Source organism: Sander vitreus, chromosome 8 (genome assembly GCF_031162955.1).
Source record: "Sander vitreus isolate 19-12246 chromosome 8, sanVit1, whole genome shotgun sequence".
Taxonomy (NCBI): domain Eukaryota; kingdom Metazoa; phylum Chordata; class Actinopteri; order Perciformes; family Percidae; genus Sander; species Sander vitreus.
This window is the reverse complement of record NC_135862.1, coordinates 20,628,132-20,647,275: the sequence shown is the minus strand read 5'-3', so window position 1 is coordinate 20,647,275 and position 19,144 is coordinate 20,628,132. Positions and strand designations below refer to the sequence as shown.

The window sequence follows — 19,144 nt, the reverse complement described above, 5'->3', positions numbered from 1 at the left end:
TTACATGCATGCACACACTCTATGTATTAAGTCAATAAGAGGGCAGGGGATCTCGGTGCTGCAGCCATTCACCTAGCTATCTATTCATGCAGCCAGTGCATATGTCATTCTGCATACAATCATAGCAAGAGAGGAGAGGGCTGAGTGAATAGTTCTGTGTGCACAGAGGAGCTCTGCTTCCTGTAAGCAGCTGATAAAGATTACAAAAAAAAGTCAGATACATCACTTCCCAACAGAGCGCAGTGCATTTCCTGAAACTGACAACTGCTAGGACTTGTACTGAGGCCAGGGCAAATGTAAAAGAGATAGACAGAAAGAGAGAGAGAGAGAGAGAGAGAGAGAGAGAGAGAGAGAGAGAGAGAGAGAGAGAGAGAGAGAAAGAAAAGGGAGAGAGAGTGGGTGATTTAACCTGCAGTCAGGAAAAATGTTGTAATACTGTAGTGACATACCAAATGGAGCTTGAAAATTCAGAGAAACACACAGTGCACACATGCAAACACACAAAGCTTTTGATTAGTCCTTTTCTCAAAACAAGATAGCTGTATATTTCGAGATAAAAGTGCCTGCTCACAATCTTTATCTCAGGCCAAACTGTTATCAACCGTTTTGGAACTGGCACACCACAACTATTGTTCACGGCTCGACCAAAGCAGAAAAGCCTGACACAAAAAACCTGAAAACCTTACTGTAGCTCTGACAGAGGAGGGAAAGTGTGGTTTAGTCAATTATTTGAATGCATCTCTCCTTTTCTCTCTCTGTCTTGCTCCAGAAGGGAAAAGTGCCATTGAGACGTAATAATGAATTGCAGGCAGAGGATATTGACCGGTGTAGCGGCGGGGATCGTGGTGGTGGTGTTGATGGTCTTGGTAATGGGCACACCCGACTGCAGACACCAAACTCATGAAAAGACTCTGACAAGGACATTTACACTTAAGCTCAATCCTACACTTACCATTTCCTTCTCTGTGGAAACCAAGCAGAGGCACAATTATTAAATCTCCACACAAAAAAATCTGTAAAAAAAATATAAAATAAAAGAGGTCAGTGATTGTAGCCTGCCTGTCAGTGAGGAGAAGTGAAAAGTGGAGGAGAGATGTTGCTACAGCACAGCCTGCTGCTCAGAGAGGGGAACTTATTTTCTCTTTAAACTCAGCTCCCCTCCTCCACACTGTGTAGTACTGCTGACATTTGGCTTTCTTGCGCTGCTGTGTTATTTTAGTCGAACGTAACCTCTTCATCACTAACAAAACGAGAATAAACAAAAGGATCTGCATATGACAACAGTAAACTACATATGATCATGTTAGTCTACTTAACTCTATTATACTTTATAAGGAATTCACAAACCCACTTGGTGTGCTTTAGAGTGTTGCTTAAAGACTAAACCTCTTGTTGAAATACTGTTGACCTCCCTGCAGTTTTATATCAAGTGTTTTAAAATTTACTTTATTTTCACAGTTATATTATTTGTCTCACTTTCAGGTACAAGGACCACTTTAGATTTTTTTTTTTAAACAAAACTTTTTTTTTTTTTGTGTTCAAACTGTTGTAAAACAGATTACCAGGGTCGAATTACTATTAAACAAAACTGTGGTTACGTTTCCTGGGAATATTTGTTTTTTTTTAGTATCGAGAGGTGCATTTTACATTCTACAGTTAAATGATACACACGCTTGAATTTTTTAAAGGCTGTTACAAATATGTTTAGGCTTAGCCACTTTGAATTATACTAGTAAGACCAAATAATTAGAGCAACTGATTCATTATTTCCCTAATAGACTTTTATTCCTAGCAGTTTGATGACTGCACTGAAACATAATTTAACCAAAAGCTAGAACACACTTACTTTAAATAAATAATTTTTAAAAAGCACAGAAAGTGTAACGTGAAAAAAATCATTATGTACTGTAGCGTTTGTAAAATCATGGCAACAGCCGTTTCCATTATATTCAAATGTAGAAAACATTTTATATCTTGTAAATCTGTTCAGTGTAAATCAGACTGTTGGATGTTTCACAGTTTGTTCCACCCCAACCCCCTGACTCAGTTTGTAACATTAACTGTAGATGCACCACCCTGCCCTGCCCTGCTCTGACAAACTCCAGCTTGAGCAGTATTTTGTATGAGCTACCCATAGGACATTATTATCACCTCTGTAACCACTGACATTTCTCTGAGATCACACTACCCTATTTAGTATTGTCCTCCTTTTCAAACACACAAAGGCCTTCTTTTATTTGCATTGTGCACTGTATTTCTTTCATAGAGTGTATGTTTTGATGTACAGTTTTGACGGTTCTATTATTATGTTGGTAATATTGTGGTATCTATATCACACCATGGGAATCTAAAACACGTGAATGGTTTGGTCCGGAAAATTTACAGTAATATTACAGTTAACCCTCTCCAACCGTTGACTTTAGCTGAATTAGAATTTTTACTTTACAGTAACTATCTGCACCAACAGCATACAAGTACCCATTCAAAGCATTGAAATCCTGAATTTTACTGTCACTCTGCTTTATTGTATGACTTTATCACTGATGATGGCACTTTATCGTAACACACCTTCATATAAAGCCATGATATGTTTTAACTCAACTTCTAAAAGATAAAACATTCAATATATTCAATGTACTTTTATGCATTTTTACTGCTTTTCAGATCCTCTAACTGGGAGGGCCTGCATCACTTTGATCCACAGACACCCTCTCTGACTTCACTCCCAATTTTCTGACAAGCTTTGAAAGAAAAGGATAAAACAAGGCCATAACATTACAGTAGTAGGCTGGGAAAGACTTTACAGCACATATACACTTGCAGTATAAAGAGGCCGGCCTTTCAGCACTAGAAGAGACTTATTTAGAGGGTTATTAGTCCCTGCCATGGCCCCTGGGGGGTCTTTCATTATGACCTGGGCTCTATATTGCTGCTAACAGCAGTGGAAAAAATACACTAGTGGAGTAGAATAGAAAGAACTCTGTGTGTGTGTGTGTGTGTGTTCGTGCAAGTTTGGGAAGTGGAGGTGACAGACGTATGACCAAAGCTTACCTGTTCACCTTCTATAATTTAAAGCTTTTCTTTCGCTCCACTGCTTTAAGACATCTGGCTCCAGAGGCATTTAAGCTCTTAATTGACAACCTGGGGACTGCTTCTTTATCTCAAACTACAGTGAATAGTTGATAAAGAACAACAAGAAAAGTACGTTTCTCTTTTTGCTTTAATCCTCTCTGTTGCTTATCTTTTTCTTCGTACTGCCAAGATGTCACATGTAAGATAAACTTCCAACGCCACATCTATGAGAAATACAACCACAGCAACACTGTGGCTGTGTTTCTCAAAGAAGCAAAGAGCGTGGCAAATTCCAGTGTACTCTCTCTGGTGCAGCTGCAAAAGTGTGGCTGTGAGGGGTGTCGCCTATAAAACTCGTGCAAAGCTTGGTGATGGTGGTGTGATAGAGGCTGCACTTGCCAGACTGACTCTTGCTCCCTGTTGTCTTTCAGACTGGTCAGAGTGATAAAGAAAGGTTCTGAGAATGAGACTTCAATTGAAAACATAGAAACTCTCTTTCAGAGAAATCACATTCAGATAAACACTGTTACCAGGTACTACCATGACGTTGAAGCTACTGAAACTGGCCGGCATCTCAGAAAAGAAATGCTGATTTGTATGCATAACTCGTGGTCATGTAGCTTCTAGTCATGTCATTCAGCAACAAGTACTGTATCAGAGTTTCTGCAGAGTTCAACAATTACATTTAAGACATTTCCTTTACCCCTTAGAATGCAATTTAATACATTTGTACAGTAATACTGTTACTATTTATTATCTACGTAAATGTATTGCCATTTATAGAATTTTTTCTCAGTACTTCCATACACAACAACAATAATTCCTAGTAATATAATTAATCAAATAATGTGACCTGAACTCAGAAAAGCAGCAGAACATTGATGGATGTGTTAACTATTTAAAAAACAACTAAGTAGCAACAGTGTTTTTCACAGGTCTGATGGCACTGACTGAAACTCCACAAACAATACTGAAAACAGCCTCCAAACCACATCATGCACACACATGAGAAGAAATGATAATTAATGCTTGTGTCTACTGCAGGCTAGACAAAATATTAAAAACCTTTGTAAATTAAATTTAAAACATTGTAATACCTTCCAAGGCCTTTTTATTTGAGGGAACTGAATTCAATACTGTTTAAGACTTATCACCCTGAAAATGTATAAAGTATATAAAGAGTGTTGAAATTCCTCTATAGCAAGCCTAATATAAACCTGCAGTGAAGTTATTGACACTGTAGAGCTTTCCTTAAAGAATAGTTTCCATGTGGCCGGGTTGGCTCAGTTGGTAGAACAGGCGCACATACACGGGTTTACTACTCGACGCAGAGGTCCAGGGTTTGTGTCCCACCTGTGACGATTTCCTGCATGTCTTCCCCCTCTCTCTCCACTTTCTCACCTAGCTGCCCTGTCCATTAAAGGTGGAAATGCCTAAAAAAATTATAAGAATAGTTTCCATTTCACATCCAAAATTGGGTTTTAGATGCATATTTTAATGCAATTTTAGCAGACTAAAATACCTTTCTGTCAATGTTATATAAATAACCCACCTCTCTCTATCTAAAATAAAGGAAAGGGATATTTTAGAACAATCACACCTCCAAAGAAAATACATCAGAACCCTCCCACCTCATAATGTGATCTGAGGCTGTATCCTTGAGCCGATACCAGGCGGCCCATTTTAGCCAACTCAACCTCTACTGACCCAAACCCAGCCTTAGTTCAAACACACAGAGTGGTGTCCATTCAGACAGGTGGGGCAGCCACACTTTCAAACACATGTACGCATGGGGACACATGGACACGCACAAATACATGCACCATATTATAAGAACGTTGTAGCTCCTTTAGTCAACCTCCTCTCCAGCAGGTACACGCCCTGGCCAGTATTCTATCCCTGCTTCTGTGTGTAAGAGGGGAGAAACCACAGGGCCCCACAGACAAGCTCCATCAACAGGCCCTCTATTCATCTCCAGAGCCGGAACACTAGTCTCTCTGACGAAGCTCCGGCACCTGGCTGCGGATGGACGCAACATCAAGGAGGCTGGGTGGCGGCATCACTGCTCGCCACACCTGAATAAACCCCCCCGGCCCACATCAAATGGCACGGCTGGCCTATTTGAAAACCTGAGAGCACGAGAGCTGAGAGAGCAAAAAAAGGTGGCCAAGAGAGTTTTCGAAGGCTATTGGATTGGCTGTACAAACAGGCCACTCAGGTGCTGCTGCAGACTACTGTTTTCATTAACAGGAGTGAAGAAGAAACTGAGCCCGGCACAGGAGAAGGAGGAGGAGGAGAGAGTGGAGAGAAACACATACACACAAAAGACGATAGAGTGTATTTATACAGGTGCCTCTAATACTGGAGCAGGGAGGGGGACACACCTCTAAGAGACAGGGCAAGTCTGGGAATCCTCCAAGTAAGGACTGGGTGGGGTCTTACTTTGATTTCTCTACAGTCAGAGTAGAAGACGCCAGGATTATAGTGCATTCCATTTACCTCGGAACTTGGAAGCCGAAGCTGGGAATGACGTCACACCCGAGTTGAATACGTTTACAAGTCAGATTTTCATTGTTTTCATTAGCTCTAGCCAGGTTAGTCATTGATAGCAATGCCAGTTAACAACAATGCATTATGCTGTTTTTTGTGCATACAAACAGCATAGCAACATGTCCACAGATAGAAGTTGGACAGGACTGTGTGTACGACTGATTTAGTGACACAAATAAGACAAAAGTGCTAATATATGTATGTTACTACAGCTTTCACAACTGTTGATGCACGGAGCAGCCATGTTGGATTTTTACCTCGGAGTACTTTGTGGTTGTCAGAGTTCCGAGCTCGGAAATCCAAGGTCAGGGGGGCGTGTTTCCGACTTTGACCTCAGAAAATCTGACTCCCGAGTACAAATGGAATGCACTAGTAGGGCATGGACTCCTGTGAAATCTGTTGGGCAATCTAAATACACAGTCACATACTAATCATAGTTGATGTGCTTTAAACTAATGTTTGCAAGTGAAATCACACAGTGTGTGATCACAATCACAATCACGTTTCCTCCTTTTATTGATATACTACTACAACAACCCATACTACTGCACCTCTGTGTACTGTACTCTCCACATAAGTAAAGTCAAGTAAAAAAAAATAGATCACAAAATCCTTCTCACCAACCAGTGACCAAGTATTAAATGATCTGGTTCCTTGCACAGTTGTTACAGCAGTAATAGACCTTGCATTTATAATTTTCACCTTTTACTTGATGTTCTTTTTATTTCTTTCATAATACACACCATTTTTCTATATTTGTTTAAAATTTGGAGTATTTTTTGGCTAAATGTAAGAGTTAATTATAACTAATGACTACCATGATTTAGAATCTTTTTGCATGGGTCACTATTCCAGACATAAAAAGTGTGTTAGCTTCCTCTTTAGTTATTAATGAGAAGGAAAAATGATATATGATTAGTAAACAGAGCAACTGACTACAGTAAAATCACCCGTCTTGTTTGAACTTCAGATGTTTAAGGAAAAAGAAAGGGAAAACAACAACACATCTGTCTACAGCGTCATAAGAGAAAAACTAATACTGAACTATGGGTTATGATCCCAACTCTTTTATGCCTATCTTTGGCTTGCAGCAGCTGTGAATGCTACTAAGTCTGGCCTTGTTCATGCATAGCTACTCATGCTGATTTTGGATTGAATCCCCGATCCACCACACCACACTGGGATACTTACCAAATCAGTATGCCATGACAGGCTCACTTCAATCTACCACTGTGTGCAACCCAGGCAGATTTAAATGGAGCTAATAAAACCAAAATGGCACTAATATCATCTATAGACCAGTCAATAATCTGGATGCAGCAAATACTGATCATGTTGGTGGGAGTATCTTTTTATTTGGTCTGGACGATTTCTTTCTGCAGTTCTTGCTTGCTGTAAGAGGCCATAAAGCAGTCACTGATGATTCCATTGCCATAAAACCCTTCCAGAACCACCAACACCACTGAGGGGGAGTAAACACTCTTACCCATTATAACAGCAGCATGAGGGCCTTCATTAATGCAGGATGACCAGTGTCAAGCATGACTAAACACACTCTTTAATTAAGCACTTAATGAAAATGCATTTTATTGCCCTGGGTGTCACATATCATAAAAGATGGCTTGCTGATTCTCTTTTTGGCGCCGGTAGGAGAATTTTCTCCAGTGGCTCCAATATTCTTTCTCTGTGGAAGAACAGTAACATTTTCAATTCAATTTTATCTATAGTGTCAAATAATAACAGGAATTATATCAGGACACTTTACAGATAGAGTAGGTCTAGACCACACTCTATAATTGTATAATTGTATAATTAGAATTGTATACTCTATAATTTTACACACAGCACAATCTTTTCTCTGTCGTATACAGCGTGTGATTTAGGTCTGTGTGCTCTGATCCAATGATAAACTTGTTTTGCAGGTTATATTACATTTTACTGTTACTTTTTTCATCACGTATCTCACGTATTTCATCACGTATCTCTCATTTAAGTAATTTATATAAACACTCAAAAATAAATACTGTTTAGATGGCTTTTATTGCAGTAGGCAATGATGTAACACTGTATATTCTCCAATTTGTGCATGTGCAAGTTCAATCATACTAGAAAAGTAAGTTGTGACATGGAATAATGTAGATATGGGTAAAAGTGCACGGTAAACCTCATCTGCACAGAAGCACTGGACAACATGGTTTCCCTTGCTTAATTGTAACAAGAAGAAGTAGCCTCTGGCTGCATTGTTGGTCACTGTTTGGACTTCCAAGTGTAACTGTACATGTAGACACGGCTCTGTTTTCAGCGAGGCAACTGAAAGGGGTGTTGTAAGTCAAAGCTGTCTACCAGGCATGTTGTTCTTGAATTTCAAATGGAAGTCGATGACAGATGACGTTTTTACTTGCAGTCTGTGATGCAGGAGTAATTAGGGGCTTTCTGACCGGAGGGATTTTTGCAGTTCTTAGAACTAAATGTTCCTAAAACACTTTTTTCGTCATGTTCCGACAGGAAAACTTTGGGGATTTTTAAATTCCTCTGGCCACAGTAACGTACTTTTTTAGCTCGTACTCCAGAGCAGGGACTTTTCCCTTTTCCTAGGTGTACTTGATTGGTCGAACTTATAAGTCACGCCCACTGCCAACTTAGAACTTGCAGACAGAGCAACAACCAACAACGGGACATTTTTAACAATTTTCACCATCTTATTCATCATTAAATTCACTTCTGACAACGTTTTAGACGAGAAATTAACTGTTTAGATTTTGAATATAGGCAGTCTTGCGAAAATTGATACCGAATTGACAATTTGCTTCAAAGTTTTCGGAGTTCAGAAGCTCCGTCAAGTGAGGCGACAGCCAGCAAGCGCCTGCCCTGGCCTCCAGCTCGTCGCTCGGCCAGTCTTGCTCAGACACCTCGCGGTAAGCTGGAGGTCTCTCAGACCGCTCTCATAAATAAGAGGCTTTTATTTCGCCGTTGACGGTTCGTTTGTTTAAATATCACAACACATGTCCATCATAAGATGAACAGGAACCTGTGGTTAACTGTCTTTTCGGAGTTAAACTCCACAAGCGTGTCCTGCGGCTCGCCGGCCGTCACACACACACACACAGTCACACAAACACACACACACGTCCACAGCGCAGCAGCAGGCAGAGGCGGGGTCTGTTCCGAGTATAATAAAGCCCCGTCTGTGTTGAGCAAAACATTACGTGAATTACTACGAGAATGGACGGAATGCGGAACTCGGAAAAGTGGACTGATGCGGAGGTGCAGGCACTGCTGGCCATGTACGGCCTCCTCCATGCTGCTTTGTTGTTGTATGTGGCGCTAAGGTCTAGTGACGATGCTATGAAGACCGTTGCCGTGCTTGCGTCACTCCCTTACCCCTCCTACCAGTCCCTATGGCCACTTGGCCAGTGGGAATGCAAACTCTTTGGGGGAGAGTAGTTCTTAGAACTGCTTAGAAGTGTACTTTTCCTCTAAAAAGTACAAGTACTATCCGGTCGGAAAGCACCTATTCTAATAATTTTCTGCAATAAATATTAATATTCAGACAACTGTAGTTACCACATATATTGCTACAGTATAATGTCGTTGAGGCATTATGAAATACACTAAAGCTAAATGGTGATAACACTTGTTAGATTCTTGTGCATTCAGGGAGTTGAATCAGAGGATGATTCTCTCTCTTAGGGTCGGAATCCTTTGATCCATCTATAGTAGAAATAATATAAACAATAACAGGTCAACCAGAGACATGCACCATTAGCCCACATGTAAAAGGTTTCAACTAGAGGCTTGTATACACTGCAGAAATCAAACCCCAACATACTGCCTGTAAGAACAAGCTAATTTCTATTTTGAAATTGTCAGCTTAACTGTAGGATTTATGCTGGTTGTATTTTAGGAAAAGTGAGAGCAATTAAACTATTTCTAATGCGTCCAAGTGAGTAAAGGTAGAGTGGAGGTCAGTAACCACATAAAAGCCCAGAGTGTGTAATGAGATTAACTACTGAATCCCTCCATGCACAGCTCTGTTGTCCAGAGAATATGAATCAGTGTGTGGCTGTTTTACTGCGCCAAGACTATTTTCTGTATTTTCTTTATGCTCTAGAAATTGGCAGAAAGTCAAGAAACTGTGGCACAATTTGTCCTTTTCTTTCTTAGTATCTTTCTCTATCTTTTCATAAAGCAGTAGCACCCGGGCTTTTCTTGATGCAGGGCAGGAGGCCAGGGATCTTACCCTACCCGTTTGTCTGTGTGCATATATGTGTGCATTTGTGTCTTGTGCATGTGGCCAAAGTGAGGCCCTTGCCTAGTCTAGTTTGTCATTCTAATACTTGGCAGTAAAGCCAAAAATATTAAGAGGATTTACTGGATATTTTCACATTAGATTCACTGTTGAATCTTGCATAAAGCCCCATAAAATAACTTCTTCATCAGCACGTTTTGGAGAACAAAGTTGGGGTAGAGGGGGGCATGCTATGGGGGGAACTTATATCACAAATATTTGTCAAAGTGACTATATTTAAGGTTTAAAAAGACTCCTGTGACAGAAACCATGAATGCATTTTAGATTTGTCCTCTTGACTAAACACCATATGTTTAAAACACCCCTCCATGCCATCAATATCAGAGTACAGTGTACAAGACAGGCATACAGAGGCCACACAGACAAAGAGTCAATTTGTTCAGAGCTCTGCACAAAAGACGCCAGTGCTCAGCAGAGAGAGGCCCCTACTTGAAGAGGACAGGCCATGATGCATGTGTCTCTGCCTGCAATCCCTCCCGTAGCACTGCAGTGGGTTTTCATTGTTTATCTCCGGCTAGCTTGTAAGAGGGGAACTAATTAAGAGCTGCCTGCAGGTGGCCCATGCAGGCTTTTACAGGTCTGAGAGGACACGAGAAGGAGGAGGAGGAGGAGAAGGGCACAGAACCTGGCCACATCCAGTAGGAGGAAGGGCAGAGTGCCTCAGGTCAAAAGATGACAGACATTACTGAGGTGTTGCTGCTAGACAGAGAAAAGAACCAGGAGAGTTCTTTTTTGTATTTTGGCTACATGGAGAGGCAGAGAGACGATGCCGTTATGCAGAGAACTGAGAAAAAAAAAGGGTGTTACAGCAGTGAGCAGGGAGAGAGAGATAGGACACAATCACTGCAATCAGCTAAACAAGGCCTTCCTCTGTTTGGGGCCTAATAAGTGTACTTGGAAACATTTACTCATTTCCCAAGAGAGTAAATGTCAATCTGTTTTTGGGTGGATTTAGGATCAGCAGCCCCTCAGGGGTTTGTTATGATTTCATTCAACATTTAACTAATACATCTCATCAATTGTACAACTGTAAAATGTACAGCTGTACATACACACACTGAATTGTAAAACAAAACAAAAAAAACGCGCCTCATTTACACAGGACTAAGTAAACAAATAGTGAAGGAAGTGTTTACAGTAAAAAGGGAAATAGGGTGTTGCAGTTGTGGAACGAGTGTATGTTTTTGTTTTTTTATTTAGGTTTTTAAATATAACAAATCACCATAAGCTGGTTTTAAACAGACAAACAAAACAATAATAAATATGTATCTTCACAGAGGGGAAAAAGCATGATTGTGTGTGTTTATGTAGGTGTGTGTCTGTTTTGGGTTCAGAGGAGTGAAAGGCACGATTGCGTGCGGACGCTGCCCTGCACCACTTCCTCTTCAGAAGCCCAGAGACGTCACAGCCAGCTGTATTGATGCTTCTCACACATGTGAACAAACACACTCACACACACACACACACACACACACACACACACACACACACACACACACACACACACACACACACACACACACACACACACACACACACACACACACACACACACACACTTTGGGGGTAGTCTGCTTCCGCAAAGCCAAACAAACAGTGGAACGTTCCAGCTTGTGCTGTTACAGAAAAATAAAAGTGATAAAGGTACCAGAAATGTAGAATAAAGGCTATTTATTCCAAGCACCTAGCTTAACTGAGGAAAGTGCCAGCTTATGTCAAATTTACATTAAAGCTGGAACGTGTGGAGAAACTTCAATTCCTGGATATAAAACAACACAAAGCTGATCCTGATCCCTCAGGCAGTATGGGTGGATCTGGTAGCAGTCTGTAGAAATCTAGATAAGGATGCCAAATGACAGTGCTGTCCTTGGTGGCATGACACAGGGGCCAAAACAAACCAGTTATGGAAATATGCCCAGCATGGCCCAAATCTGAGCTTGGCTGTTACAGCTGAGGTATGGGCATACCTCAGCTGTAACAGCCAAGCTCAGATTTGCATCAGCCCTGCAATTGATACATAGACACAGAGACACACATAGACAGTCTGTCTCTGCAGCTGGACGACTCACTCTGACACACTCAGTCATTAACACCCAGAGGCACACCCACAAAAAAGAAAGTAATTTTTTAAAAGGATGTCATTTATGTCTCAGGGACTTCATTAATTATTAATCGACTGGCAGAAAATCTGGAAACATGGGCTCCCGGATAGCTCAGTTGGTAGAGCGGGCGCTCATATATAGAGGTTTACTCCTTGACGCAGCAGGCCCAGGTTCAACTCCGACCTGCTGCCCTTTGCTGCATGTCATTGAGACCTCTCTCTCCCCTTTCATGTTTTCAGCTGTCCTGTCAAAATAAAGGCTGAAAATGCCCAATAAAAATAATAAGAAAATCTGGAAAAATGCTTATGTTGTAATGAACTGTGTAAGATCCAAATGTAACATGAAATGTTATAGTTCACTGCATGGTTGACTGTAACAGAGGTTGTATTAATGATAATGAGGAACACTATTAGGAAATAGGCCCCTAACAGGCTATGGGCTGTTTTATGGCATACTTTACTAGTATGCTTGAGTATTTCCATTTTACACAATTTAATATATCTTCTCCACCACATCTCAGAGGTAAATATTATACTTTCTACTCTACTACTCTAACTACATTTGTCTGACAGCTTAAGTTACTTTTCAGATCACACATTTTCATCCCCTACCTCCAGATAAATCTCCAGATTTGTTGATTTTGAATGTTAATGTTTGTAATAAACTGAAGGATTAAGTGTTCATTAATGGGCTGACAAAATGTCTTACTTCTTAAGCTAAATAAACTCTTTAAGAACGTATTGGATCAGCTGGAAACAGGGTTGTTGTTTTTTATAAAAAAAAGTTATTAGAGATATGTGGTTCTCACAGGACAGCAACTATCTGGTGATTTAATAGAATTTGATGCATGGCTGTAGATTAAACTACCTAACAGTATATAAAGGAGTTTAAAGCAGCACAACCTTAAACATCTACAGCAGTAAAATGCAACATATAATGCAGCAGTATATAACAGTTATACACTTACAGGGACCATATGACTGCACAATGACTACCTTTACTTGTGATACTGTAAGTATATTTTATTAATAATACTAACATGCTTTTGGTTAAGTATGGTATTGAATGCACACCTTTTACTTGTAGTGGAGTATTTTCCCAGTTTGATATTGATACTTTAACTCAAGTAAAGCATCTAAATACTACGCAAAATGAACCTAGGGGTTAATAACACGTGTACCGAGTCGACCATTCTCTGGGATATGTTTTCATGCTAATCGAATGTGACCAGTTTTATCTGAAAAAAAATCTAATAAAAGTAAACAATAGGCTCCATTAAAAAAAAAACGAAAAACAGCCCAGAAAATGAAATATGAGAAACTGTAATCACATTTTCCAGGAGTGGCACTCATATCAAATTCTAAATGATTAATAAGAGTTTGGGTAATGGCTCGTCATGGTTTCTATTGTATGTCAAGGATGACATTTTCCATGGTCTCCCCCCTGAGCAGCAGATAAGATCAGGGTAGATAGAAGAATGGATAAAAGAGAGAAGAAGAAAAGGAAAGCTAGTACAGTGCCTTGTGGAATCCAAGTGCTATGTGGAGAAAGAGTCCTGGACCAGTGCCACAAACGGGCAGGTCAAAAGACTGCAAGAGAGAGAAGAAGCGATCTGCTGCCCAGAACTCTCATTTTACTGTAAACGTTTGTTTTGTTAATGCTTTTACATTAACATGATCCTCTGTGGTGTGTGGAGAATTGTATTGCTCTTCAGATATTTTACCTAAAACTGGAAAGTATGTTCTCGGTGATATATACAGTATATATTTTAGGAAGGACCACATTATGTAGCTATTACATCAAATCCAATTTAGTCCATTTGGAAAACCTATATACAGTATGTTGCATTACAAAATGGCTCATAAATGTCTAATAAGATTGGTCAGAAAATTGAACTGCCAAAAGGACACAAATGACTGTAAAAAAGTATCTGAGCAAAACAACCTGTGACCCATCATAGGCAAAGCCTAGTAATACAACTAACTCTGTTGACCCACATTAACTAAAATGTGGTAAATATATATACACTACAAGCACATACAAAGGACTAAGTGCAATATAAATATTGCATGTCAATATGCCACAGCACAGCACTCAAACTGCACCTTAAAGTTTTCAGTGCACATGAGCTGTCACCTGAGGCATTATGGATTATCCATATCCATAATGAATGAGGGGAACAGCCACATACACAACATCAACTACAGCCCCATGTAGCATTCAAACTTTGTTAAAGCCCATACTCTATTAACAACCCCTAGCCTACTGCATTTAGTCCCATGGGACTTGGTATTACCTGCCTGCTCAGTAAGTTATCACCTAATCTGTATGCAATGCTGCTACATGACTCTGTCCCAGTGGGAAAGGCACTTTGGCAGTCTCCCACTACTGGGATTAAGCCTAACAATAGTGTTGACATGTTATCTGTGTAAAGTCTTTCCACTTTTCTTCTTTGTGAACACCCGTAGTGATTGTTGATAGTGTAAACTTGTGGTTGTGGGAGTACTGGTCTGTTGATACTGGTGAAAAAGCAGGAGATAGTAGCAAAATAATGGGTAAAGAGTAAAGTGTTTTTGCAGCAGTTATTAACATCTGCTACTGCAGCAATTCACTTAGGAAGCAAAAAACATCTAATTACATCAGAATTACATTTTGGGTTACATTAATGAAACTCATTCGAATGAGCAAGTCAGCAGAGGGAAGGAACACCATTTGCAATTCACACAGCAACCAACAGCTGTGATTTCTCAATCCTATTAGGGCATGTGGTGACAAGCCATCCGGGACCTTAAGTTGTCCTACAACCTATTGAGAGGGATTTCTTTGAAATTTTCCTCAATGCTAAAGGGAAAATCCCCTTTAAAACTCTCTGTACCTGATATGGCTTTGGCCCTTGAGAGTCTCTTTAACCCTCAAGAGAGTTCAACAAAACAACTTCATTTAGAGAGCAGCTAGAGGGGCTCTCTGGTCTGACAAAGGGCCTTTAGGTACTACGACAAGTAGAGAAATCAGTATTATGTGTATCGAAGAATGGAGGGCAGGATGATGGATCGGAGGGAGATGGGGGCTCCAGAGGATAGCAGAGGGGACATGTTCTGGGACTTACTGAGCTTCCACCACCGGCAGGGGAATGGCCTCAGTCATGTAGTCCAGCTCATCGCTTAAGCTGTTGGCGCGGGAGATGTCGATGGAGGTGCTGTCATCATGATTCCTTCTCACTGCAAAGGAAAGAGATAATAGTTAATAATTTCAGTACACTCATATTGGGCTGGTCAACTGTATACAAGTTTAAATTTGCTTAATACATACTGAGGAAATGTTTCTTTCAATTAACTAATTTTCAATTGGAAAGAAAAAAGGTTATTGTTGCAGTTTATAGCTCTGAAGCCACCAGATATATGTAAAAGTTCAAGTAAATATTAATGCACATAGGCTTTTTTTACATCATAGAGGAATTCATTTCATGGATTAAGTTAAATAATAGTTTGGAAATGTCAAGACTAATGACAAAGTTGTGGTCCAAGGCAAAATAAGATGAGAAGTGCAGCTATAATTGTAATATATGTATTGAGTATGAGAAGATACCTGGAGAGCCAGGGCAGCTCAGAGTGAAAGATGACCAAGAATGTTGAGGACGGCCTGATGCCATGCAAAAATAGTTAAAAGAAAGGGAAAAAATAAGAAAGGAAATAAGTTTAAACAAACACCTTTTTATATCAGTTCTTCCGTTTCAACCGTTTGGTGTAAAACAGAAGTCCTCAATTAACATGCCGTTTTTCAAAAGGATGCCAAACGTCTATATACAAGAAGATATTAAGTAATTTTAGAGTGGAATTATCTTATGGCAGCTGGGAAAAAGTATTTGAGTTATATATTTTTGAACAGTTTATATGAGGAAACAGAAATTGCAGTGCTCCAGTTCAACAGTGCAGCTGGCTGGCTGCTGGCATGGCTAAAAACAACAGCAAAGAACAACATGTGTAGCGAGGTCTTGACCTGCAGTCAGACTGTCAGTGTCTGAGTTTGACAAGTCTCTCCACCAAACCACCAGGCCTCCATTGTGATAAAGAATGGAGTGGCAAATCTGTATGAAAGACCAGTCCAATTCAAGCAAAATCCATTCAACCTCTCTCGTATTCAATCATTGAGTTTATTTAACATTGTCCAAACTCCGGAAGCAGAGTAGGAGATTTTGAGAGAGAGAGCGAGAGAGAGAGAGAGAGAGAGAGAGAGAGAGAGAGAGAGAGAGAGACAGAGAAGGAAGAAAGAGAGGGGAGGAGGGTAACCAGAGCTAACAAGAGCCACCTTTGGCCTCAACTTCAGCTCACTGAAGGAGACGTGAACTGGCTTATCGGCTACACAAACAGGATAAGGGTTTATTAACAATATATGTAGTTCTATCTGGCCCATCAGTGCAAATGTGTTTGGCTGGGAGAGTATTAGCCAAGGGGAGGAGAGAGAGACGGAAAAAAAGAAAAAGTGTGGAAAAAGACAGTGAGACAGAGGTACAGAGAGAGAGAGAGAGAGAGAGAGAGAGAGAGAGAGAGAGAGAGAGAGAGAGAGAGAGAGGGCGCTCCATTGATAGATTCTCACAGACAGTGAAATGGGCGGGGCCAGACAGATAAGTGGAGCGATAACCCGGACACTGACTAAATCAAACAATGACCAGTTTATTTATGACCACTGGAGCTCCACAATGGCCGCTTATCAACTGCACCCCCCGCCCGCCCAGACTAGGTCCCCAAAGTCCCCTAGGCCCTGTCCATTCCTGGCCAGGCCAGCCCTGTTCCTCACCCGTGGTGTTGGCAGGGCACCCAGTAAAGAAAACAGGCCAGGTCAACCCAGGACCAGTGTCTGAGTCTCTGTGCTTGGCTCTGGTTTGGTCCGGTTGGGGACAAAAGCCCAGCCAGCCAGCGAGTGTAATTAAAATACTGTCTGGGCCCCATTAAAAAGGCAGGCTAGCTAATGATTAACACAGAGGACTTTTTAATAGGAGAAAAATAAGTACTTAACCACTGTTTAAGTGCAGTCACATATATACTATATACTTAATCTTTGTGTTTGCATTTTTGACAAAGAAAAAGAGGTATATAAAAGAGTCTCAATTGCTGTTTAGCTTATGCATACAAGATTATGGAATGGAAACTTGAGAGAGCTACCATGAAACCAGAGTGCACCAAAGTATTTGTTTACATCATCTCTGTACCAAAATGCCATAACTCAATCCCTGGAAATCCCATTATTGCACCTCAGTTGTGATGGGGGAGTTGGAAGCGCTCACCTGTTTGTCTGAACATTCTGGTGATTCCTACAAAGAAAGACAGAAATATTGTTAGTTGGAGACTGCAACATGGCTGGGGCACACAGCAATGACACGTCCTTCCAATCAACATTCTCTATCAGTTCCTGCTTTGCAACACAACAGCATTTTTGTTCCGCAATAACTTCCTCCTTTTTTGGAATAAGATTGATTGTATGTTAATTTCTGGGCCAGAAACAGGCTGCAAATTTATTTTGAAAGAAACAGAGGTTATTATACTCATACAGTAACTGTAAAAACTGTCCCTTTTAAACTCTAAAAAATACATTTGATGTCTGTTGCCAAGCACTTTCCCTGAAAGTGTTTATTTAAAGCAGCTATAATCAATATTGTTATAATAACAATACCAAATGACAATGTGAAAACAATGTGAAAAGTTTAAGGGGGTTGTTTGTGATGATGGACCTGCAGAAAATAATTAACCGAATCTGCAGCTCCCCTCAGCTTAACAATGTTTCATAGTGGGCTTCAGCTCATTGTGTAGCTGTCCGGCCTGGTACTTTGCCCTTTTGGTTCACTCACCGCTCTCAAATGGTCGTTTTTGGCCATCATAGTCAGCTGTTTTCAGCGACTAGCTAGTGAACATTTAGCAGCGAAAGAGCCATATATTTCCCTCAGGAAAACAACTAATACGGTTGCTACTGTAAATAGCTGATGGATGTGTAAATAAGCAACTTTTTGCTAACAAGTTCCCTATATCAACCTAAAATGGGATAATATGTCAATGTTGTGTTCACAACTTTTTTCCGCTGCCCCCAAATGGCCAAACAATTGTTATTGCAAGTATAAAGAGGAAGAGATGACTTATAACCAGCAGTAAAATGCGTTATGGAAAAGCAGTATAGGAAAAGCGGGAAACACAGATTCATCCATATTTTCTTTTAATGCAATAATGTACTTAGTTCGCAAACAACCAAGCTGCATCCCCATGCATCTTATATTAGCTGACTCTTAAACCCTAAAATTTAAATTATACCAGTTTGCTACTTAGAAAGTATTTTATAAAACATAGAAAAACCATATGCATGTTACGCCTACGTGAGTCTTTGAAACACTGATGGTTAAAACGAATAAAAAAGCAGCAGCTCATGTGTAGACAGTTGACCTTGCAGATGTCTGTTTTATGGATGGATCTAAAGCAGAGTCTCATGCTGTTTCAACTCTACACATTATCATTAGTGACAGCAGGCTGCAGGCTTCTTTACATGAAACATAATATCTGCATTTTGACAGCTTGTTTTGTTGCTAGTAAATGTGGGAATAAATGCTGGATAAAATGTGCTAAGCTAACTGGTTTCACATTACATTTGATTTCATTGCTTTTTCCACACAAACTTAAGACATGTTTTCCTTCATTATCTAAGATCCACCAAATTAAGCAGGAAACTAAACAACATGTGCCCCCATAAGTGGTTGCTCTTCTGGTGATGGTTTGCCTTAATGTCAAGTTTATGTCACTCCAGCTCCTTTTATGATCACACGCTTTGACAGGAAAAACTCATTAAGTGCATTTATTAACCTGGAGTCTGGGTCAATTCATTTGACGGGGATGGCTTTTAACACACAAAGTAAAACCACTGCCCCCTTAACCAGCCAGCCATCTATCATAGACTGTGTGTATAGACCTGCATTTGTTTCTATTGTTATGTATGAGTGCTGGCAACCATTAGGAACCACAATGATCTGGATACTGAATGATCTGAAATCAACTCCATCATAGAAAACACAACTTGGCTTTGGCATGACTGCAGCAATATTGGTAAACTGCAAGTAGTATAACAAGAAATTCCA

The 19,144-nt window shown here is 40.3% G+C and overlaps 1 protein-coding gene across 1 annotated transcript in view; it reads right to left on the bottom strand.

Annotated features, from left to right (window-relative positions):
* The window catches only part of kcnq1.2 (potassium voltage-gated channel, KQT-like subfamily, member 1.2), a 176,661-nt gene that overhangs the window by 122,951 nt on the left and 34,566 nt on the right, over positions 1-19,144 (bottom strand). The window contains 3 exon segments of the mRNA XM_078256113.1: positions 15,151-15,251; positions 15,619-15,672; positions 17,315-17,341. Coding sequence (XP_078112239.1) covers positions 15,151-15,251; positions 15,619-15,672; positions 17,315-17,341 — 182 coding nt within the window.